At 53.8% G+C, this 8314-nt stretch overlaps 1 protein-coding gene across 1 annotated transcript; it reads left to right on the forward strand.

Moving 5' to 3' along the window:
• Positions 1-1709: 1709 nt before the first annotated feature.
• LOC140252532 (kinesin-like protein KIF21B) lies at positions 1710-6873 on the forward strand. Its single transcript, XM_072337365.1, has 6 exons — positions 1710-1819; positions 1924-2088; positions 2566-2683; positions 4633-4803; positions 5168-5367; positions 6538-6873. Exons 1-6 carry the CDS (start codon positions 1710-1712, stop codon positions 6590-6592), a joined length of 819 nt encoding a protein of 272 aa, XP_072193466.1. The 3' UTR covers positions 6593-6873.
• The last annotated feature ends 1441 nt before the right edge of the window (positions 6874-8314 follow it).

Raw genomic sequence — 8314 nt, forward strand, 5'->3', positions numbered from 1 at the left:
CGTAGCTCTGTAAAAAACTAAAAGGACAGCAGCTTTTGCAGTTTTTGCCCACTTTTGCCCAAATTATGCCCACTTTTGCTGGCAATCTGCCCGCATTCTCCACCAATAATCTGTCACAGATTATCTAGATTTACCTGTATCCGTGACAGGGCAGCTGCCCCGTAGGGCCTCCCCTCCCCTCCCGGGGCCCCGGAAAGGAAGGGAAAATAAAACAGTGGCAGCAATCTAAGGAGGAAAACTTATTTTACTAAATATGATATCGGAATACAATGATTGAGGCTAATTAATTGAACAAAACAAAGAGAGAGAGTCCCCGAAAACCGAGAGGCCTACTGTGAAGTCTAGGCGACACGGCAGGAATGCTTCTCACTCCCTGAGAGTCCGAGAGAGAGAGAGAGAGTTCCAGCCTGGGAGTGAGATTATATATGTCCTCCTCCCGTGACTTATCTCTGGCCGCGGCGTCCTCTGGGATATGTAGTTCTTCTCCGAGAGCTGAGCACCTGGGATGCTACCATTCTACGGAACTGGAGTATGGATGATCCATACTGCACATGATGTTATAATGTGGAATATTGACAGCAGCACCACAAAACTATGACATCTGCTTTTCTTTCTTACCCGCATCCTCTCCCGTTCTTCTCATCTGCTCTTCCGACTTAGCCGTATCCTCTTTGCACCTCTCATGCTCTCCTCTTCTTCTCTTCCGACCACTGTCTGCTCTTCTGCTCGAGGGTGCTTTTCCTTCTCTGCTCTTCTGCCCTCTCTTCCTCCCTTCTGCTCTTGTTCTCTTCTGCACTTCTCACTGACCGCTGTCCTCTCTTCCCGTCTTCTGTCCTTCTGCCATACGGCTATTCACTCTTCTCCTCTTCAGCTCCTCTCCACTTCTGCCTTTCTGCCTTACCTGTATCCACTCCTCTCCCTTTCTGCTCTTCTCCTCGTCTGCGCGTCTTCCTTACCTTCACCCTCTCCTTTTTCTTCTGCTCTTCTCCCCTTCTGCTCATCTCCTCTTCCCGTTGTTTTGCTGCCTTGCCTGTCTCCGGTCCTTTCCTGTCTTGTCCTTTTTGTCTGCTGCTCTTCTTTCTTACCTGCATCCTTTCTTCTTCCTCTCTTCTGCTCTTCTTGAGTTCTGTCTTACCTGTATCCGCTCTTCCCGTCTCCTGCTCTTTTCCTGCTCTGCTCAGCGTCCAGACCCTCAGCAAACCCGTGGTGCTGGGCAGGAGGTGAAGCCAGGACCGGGATCTCACCAGTGTAAAAGCAGTTCTGGTTCAAACCCTCACCTTGCTGCTTTCCTCTCGTCTCAGCCTTGCTGGCAGGGTGCAGGAGAGCATCTTGGAGACAATGGCACAAATCGTCAGAGGTGGGAAGGGAGCAGGAGAAATCAGCCTGAAGAAAACCTAGCTACAGTCAGTGCAGCATGATAGAAATGAATCCATCCTCTTAGTAAAACAAATATACATAGAGGGAATGCTTCTGGGCATGGGGACCTCAAGTGTTGCTGCAGGGGCTGAGGCTTGTATCCTGCATTCAGGCCATCTGATCTCTTTCCTCTTCAAACAGGAAGAGAAGGTGTAAGATGGGGAATACTCATGCACAAATAGGCTTGTTTAATTATCTTTATCCCCTCTGCCCTCGCCTGGGCCTGCTGGGTGCTGCAGGCCCCGCAGGAATTTCCACTCCCAGGATGCTGTGCGGCAGCTCCGGGCGCCGCCATGACAGTGCTGGGTGCAGTGCTCCTGGAAATGGAGCCCAGCTGTTTCAGTATCAGTACCTACACTTTTGCTGGTTCCACGGTGGCCAGACAGCAGCAGGACCATTCCCAGTGTGGGACCAGCTGAGAACCAACAGTTCTTTGGGTTCCTCAGTGGGGCCTCGGAGGCTCTGACATGGTCTCTGACCATCCTTTCTCCTCCCTCCCTCCTCTAGGTCTTCTGGCCAGGTGATCTCTGGGGATGCATGTGCTGGGACAACCACCCGCACTGTGACCAGTGTGCAGGGGGAGCACCAGATCAACCCGACTGCTCTCAACCCCACTGGCACCACCCTCTGTGCTGCCGCTGGGAACTCCGTCCGCATCTGGGAGCTGAGCAGGTGAGGGGCAGCACAGAGGCAGGCAGGGCAACTTACTGATGCTGTGTGGACGGTGTCCATCTGCAAAGACTCCCCTTAGGAAAGGGAAAGTCTTTGTAGCTGTGGAAGCTGCCTCAAATGAGGGCTTACAGAACCCTCTCAGATGCCTTTTCAAGTTGGGCCTAAGGGGTTATGAGCAGCAATGGGACTACTTGAGGTGTGGGTTCCATCTATGAGAAGAGGGAAGAAATGGGAGATGAGCAGCAGCTGTGCCACTGACCCGGAGCCCTCACTGCAGCCTGGGCTCTGCAGATGGCTGTCGGTGTGCCCCAAAGCTGCCTTCATCCCTCAGCATCACTGTGAAGCAGGGTACCCCTGATGGTGATGCCCCAAAGAGGACCTTTCTATGTCAGGAGTGCTTGAGGGCAGTGGGCTTTGTGCTGGGGGAGGAGCTGTGCTGTTGGGAAGGGGCTAACTGACCCTTGTCACTGGTCGTAGGCTGCAGCCCGTTGGGAAGCTGAGTGGCCACACTGGGCCCGTGATGTGTCTCACAGGAAGCCAGACAGCAAGCAACCATGACCTGGTGGTGACGGGCTCCAAAGATCACTATGTCAAGGTACTCTCCTGTGGCTGCTGGGCAGAGCCCCCCTCTCAGACCTCTTCTCTCCCCCTTGCCCACATTTCTGGTTTTCCCTGTTCTGCATGTGGCTTTTTGTGCATCTCCTCACCCCAAAGCTTGCCTTTTATTTCATTAGTGATACAAATGCAACTTTGGAGATGGGGGGGGGGGGAGAGGGTTGCATTTCTCACTCCTTGGGCTCCGTTGTTGATGCTTGCATGTTACATCTGACTCAGCTGAGCAGTCTGTCCCATTCTGCTCAGTTCTCCCTCCTGTTACGGATGATTTGCGCCTGCTCATTTGCAGCTCCAGAACAGCAAAGGATCACAGCTTCATTTTTGTGTTATTTTAAGTTTGATTTTGTTATTTTATTTTTCTGGCTTTTAGTAGGTTGAATTGGAGCTGGAACCATGGGGCTGGGGCGGGGGGGGCTGGATCCCACTCTTCTTAGCTTGGCTCATGAAGATGCGTGTAAGAATGTAGCAGAATAGGGGCTCAGTGGTGACACATGTCTCCCGATGGTGGCAGGATGTCTGGTGAGACCTTAGCCCCCAGAACTGCCAACAGTTCTTCCCCTCTCCAGCATTATAAGCCATGTATCCCAGACCTGAAATATTCCTCTGTGGAGAAAGGAAGAGGGTCGAGGGCTGAGAACCCTTTTCCTGGGTATGGCTCCTCTGTGCCGTTTTGCTTGCCAGAGAGAACAGCAGCCCAATGGGGGCGGCTGCCATCTTAGAACCTTCCTGATGTCACAGTAGCCACCTTGATCATCTGTGATGTCACAGAACCTTCCTGGTGTCACAGTAGTCACCTTGAGCAGCGCTGCCCCACTGAGCTCACTCTGCTCTGAGCCTTCTGGTGGCAAGCAGCCATGCCTGGCACCAAGAGAAGCAGGAGCGATGATTGCCCAGCAATCCAGGGCAAGAAAGAGATGGAGTGCCCAGAATCCAAGAGGCAGAAAAGGCCCACGGAGAACACCAAGAGGAGGAGGATGAGGAGGAAGAAGAGCGCCTTTGGCTGTCGCAGGAGGGTCAGACCCGCGACACCCACCGTGGAGCCGATGGAGGTGGATCCACCTCCAGATGATACGGAGCCGATGGAGGTTGACCCACCAGCAGCAGCACAACCTGCCGGCTCCTCCACCATGTCAGCCCGCCCAGCGCTGCGCTCACAGCAGCGCCATCGGCAGGCCAGGCGCCCGTGTCCTTACCCCCTGCGCAGCGCCTGCACCCGGCGTTAACCTGGAGGCCGTTAATTAACAGCTATAACAGAGAGCGGTCCTGCCAGCATTGCTCAAGTATTACCATCTCCTCCTCCTCAGAGATACCGGGCCTCTCTGGAGATCAGTTCTGCAGGAGTGCTGGACTTCCTGATTCTGCAGCTTGTTCTGGGCTTCCATCTCGTCTTAGTGTTCAATTAGGAGTTTAGTGTTAGACGCCTTAAGGCCTTTTGTGTTGGTGTTAGACATAGGTTACTTTAGGATTTTAGTGTTAGACGTTACCATCCAACTGGAACACGCATCCGGCACAGTCTTGCGCTGGAGTGCAAGTATTGCGCAGGGCAGCAGAGAATCATCATCCTTGAGCAATGCTGGCAGGACAGTTCTCCTTTATCGTAGGAAGTCGTTAGGCATTTGTAGGATTAAGTGATAGTTCCGTTGCTAAGTATAGATGTAAGGAGTAAGTGCCTGGTGTATTGACCTGGAACGCAGGAGAACAGTTCTCAGCTGTGACACAAACTGCCCACGGAGAGGTACGTGTGGATCACTGCAACCACCCCCCAAAGCAGTGCTGTTTGAACACAACTCTGTTTCCAGCAGACCTGCTTTCTGTGTGCTGAGTGCTCCGAGCCTCGGGGATGGAGGGTGGTGGCCAAGCTCTTGGAGAAGGGCTGACATCTGTTTCCAGAGCCATCCAAGGTCTCTCAGCTGCTGTTTTTCCCCCCAGGTGTTTGAGATTGCTGAGGGTGTGGAGGGCAATGTTGGCCCCACTCACAACTTGGAGCCCCCTCACTATGATGGCATCGAGTGCCTGGCCATCCAAGGAGACATCCTCTTCAGCGGCTCCAGGGAAAACGGCATTAAAAAGTGGGATCTGGAGCAGCAGGAACTTCTCCAGGTCAGGAGGGCAGCATGCGGGGTAACGTGGGGCAGAGCAGGATTGCTGCTGTGGGTCTGGAGGAAGGCTGGGGGACCTGGTCTAGGTGCTGCTATCCTGGGAGGGCAGCCTGAGGATCTGACAGTGCATGTGCCAAGTGGCTCTGTGTGCCTATCAGTGTGTACTGAAGGGCACCCAGAACTGCTGTTCCCCTTGGGACACAGGCTTGGAGCATCAGTTGCTGTGTTACTCTCTGAAAATAGGATTCAGGCCCCAAGTCTTGAGTCCAGCTCGGAGATCTGGATTGACTCTGGGGCAGTGGTGATGACCTGCAGCTGAGTGCATGAGGCTGACTGTGATCTCTGCTCTGCCCCCATAGCTACAGCAAGTCCCAAATGCACAGAAAGACTGGGTCTGTGCCCTGGCCTTCATCCCTGGCCGCCCCATGGTGCTGAGTGCCTGCCGAGGAGGCGTGATCAAAGTCTGGAACGTGGATAACTTCACCCTGGTTGGCGAGATCAAGGGGCACGACAGCCCCATCAACGTCATCTGCACCAACTCCAAGCACATCTTCACTGCCTCCAGGTGAGCCTCGGGCTTGGTGCTCCCCAGAGCCTCCGGGAGGTGGGAGAGCCCTGGGTTGACCTGTCATCCGTGGGCCTGGGTGGGTTTGCACTGAGTGGGGCCGGGAGCCTGGAGGGAGAAGAGGGCAGGGGGGATCTTGCAGCTTTCTGGTCCCTCTGTGCCTTCATCTCACCTTGCTGTCTTAGTCTGTCCCCTGCCCGCTCTCTGGGATATCCCCCTGCAGGGTTCCCTCTTCCCTGGGGCTGGGCATCCCCTGCTGCTCTTGGGGAGCAATTTGGCAGCAAGACTCTGATAGCCTCTTTTCCACCGTGTCCTTTTTCTCCCTTCCTTTTTCTGTCTCTCTCTGTCTCTCCTCCTCCCCACCTCCTGTCTGTGCCACAGTGACTGCCGGGTAAAGTTATGGAATTACGTGCCTGGGCTCAGCCCTTGCCTTCCACAACGCGTCCTTGCCATAAAGGGCCGTGCTACTAGTCTGCCTTGACCCTCCTGCTCTTTCTGACTCTCTCTTGCACATGCACTCTTCTGTCTTTCCTTTTCTCTCTCTCCATCTCTTCCTCCTGCTGTCTTTCTGCCTGTTGCTTGCTTTAGCTCTTCTCTCTCTGTCTTTCTTTCTCTCTGCTCTGAGCTGCTTCTTAACGGTATGAAACTTTTGCGTTTTTCCCCACTTGGTCAATCCTTCCTGGAGGTGCCATTCCCCTTTTCCCAGTCATACCCCCATCTAGTTTGGTTTTGTTTCTTTTGTTAACCTCCTGCCCAATGCCCACATCTGTGGCAGCCGTGTTCTGCCCTCACCCTTGCAAGGATGGTGGTGGTGGGGGGGGAGTTGGCAGCCCCCTGCCAACCAACCCACGCCCTGGGGAGAGCAAATTCTCTGTGCCACCACCACTTTGAGCTACAGACAGAGCCCATGCAGGGGGTGTGGGAGTCCTGTGGGTCACTGCTTGCCTTTGTCCCCAGTTGCTGCCAGTGGGGTGAGCTGGAGGCTGAGTCCCACTGGGCCTGCCTGCTCCCCCAGACAGACACGTAGCATCCTCCTACCAAGACAGAGCCTGGGAGCCTCATGGGCTGTGTGCTGCCATGGGCTGGGGGTGGGTGATGCTTCTGCTCGCGGTGCCTGTCTGAGGCATGCAAAGCTCCTGGCTCATGCCATCGCTCTCTTTTGTTTCTCAGCGACCTGACAGTGAAGCTCTGGAGTGGGAGGAGGTTACCCACCAGCTCCAACTAGGAACTGCAGAACAACCAGAAGATGTGGCAGGAGAGTGAAGGCTGGGTACATCTCCTTTGCTGCCAAGACCCCACCATCGATAGGAACTCAGCCCAGGCATGGGGATTTTTGCGTCTGACCTGGCAGGGTGGGTGAGATCCATCTTGTCCCATCATTGAACACTGACCGATCCCGTGAAGCAGCAGCTCAATGAAGCACCATCGGCTCCACTTTACCTCCTGCTGCAGTTTCTCAGGTGTTTTCCAGTGACCAGGAAAGACTTCACCTCTCTTCTCACCCACCCTGCTGTGCTGCCTGCCAGGTCTGTGGGGGTTGGAGTCCATGTGAGCTCCCTGGCTCCCTGTTTGCTTTTCGTCACCAGCCCTCGTTCAAACCACTGCAGGGTGGGAATTTCTGCACACCTTGAAACAGGACCATCTCATATTGACTTAGAATCATAGAGTCATAAAATTACTCCGGTTGGAAAAGACCTTGAAGATCATCAAGTCCAACCGCAGCCCAACCAGTAGCCTATCTCTAAAAAAAAGAAACAAAAAAAACCCAAACAACAAACAACAACAACAAAAATGATAATAAAAAAAAAGCACAACAACAACAAATCTCTGCTAAGTCGTATCTTTGAGTACCACATCCAAACATCTCTTAAACACATCCAGGGATGGCGATTCAACCACCTCCCTGGGGAGCCCATTCCAGTTCCTAACCACCCTTTCTGTAAAGAAGTTCTAATATCCAACCTAAACTTGCCCTGGCACAACTTGAGGCCATTTCCCCTCATCCTGTCACATGTCACTAGTGAGAAGAGACCTGCCCCACTCTCACTGTAAGAACCTTTCAGGTACTGGAAGAGAGTGTGCTGAGGTTGCGTGCTTGTGTGAGTGTGTGCATGCTAACTGCATGTTTACAGCCTATTTGTCCTTGTCCCAGCGGGAGCTCCCGTAAGGGGTACACTGAGGTGCTGGTACAGCTGGTGTCTGGGAAAGGAAAACTTTCCATATCACTTTTACATACAGGGTCTTGCAAATGACACCTGGACGGAGGTACAGGCAGGAGGCCCAGCACCCTGCAACCTCCAGGTGAGTGAGAGCAGCCAAGGATTCCTTTGGGATCTGCAGGTTCGTAGTGTGGAGCATTACGTGGAGGAACATCTGAGTATAGAGATGATGGCAGAGGGACAGAGCTAAGCATCACAGAGAGGCACAGTCACTCTGCTTGTTTCCCAGCACAAGACAGAAACTAAGAGCAACGAGGAAAAAGTGGACGCATTCTGCTTCCCTCTTCTGTCCCACACCTGCCCTGTCAGAGGGGAGGAACAGCCACGCTCCCACTGAGACGTTCCTCTCACAGCCAGGCAGCCTCAGGTTGGAGAACTGCTGGCTGCAGGATGGGAAAACCAGTTGCAGGAGTGCGTGTACACAGGAGGGTGCGGAGGAGCGGGGTAGCAAAAGTGTGTGAGTGCATGTGTGAGTGTGTGCGGGGATGGGTGGTAAACGTGTGTGCATGCATGTGCGGAGTGCAAGGATGGGGTTGCGCACATTCGTATGAGCAGAGGGGTGTGCAAAGGGGTGGGGCTGCACATGCATCGGTGGGTAAGCGAGGAAGAGGTGGCACACGTGTGTGTCCCCAGGAGTGTTCAAAGGTGTGCGGTTGTACATGTGTGTAGATGCAAAAGCGTTCCTGGATGGTATTTGCACGTGGATGTGCAGAGAGTTTGCCAGCATG

Source organism: Excalfactoria chinensis, chromosome 5, assembly GCF_039878825.1.
Source record: "Excalfactoria chinensis isolate bCotChi1 chromosome 5, bCotChi1.hap2, whole genome shotgun sequence".
Classification (NCBI taxonomy): domain Eukaryota; kingdom Metazoa; phylum Chordata; class Aves; order Galliformes; family Phasianidae; genus Excalfactoria; species Excalfactoria chinensis.

What these genes read in the sequence shown, in the direction of transcription:
- LOC140252532 (XM_072337365.1), top strand. Translation starts at nt 1,710, where the DNA reads ATGACAGTGCTGGGTGCAGTGCTCCTGGAAATGGAGCCCAGCTGTTTC. An exon ending in AGCAGCAGGAACTTCTCCAG is followed by an intron (nt 4,804 to 5,167) that starts GTCAGGAGGGCA and finishes CCATAGCTACAG; the next exon opens with CAAGTCCCAAATGCACAGAA. An exon ending in CACATCTTCACTGCCTCCAG is followed by an intron (nt 5,368 to 6,537) that starts GTGAGCCTCGGG and finishes TTTGTTTCTCAG; the next exon opens with CGACCTGACAGTGAAGCTCT.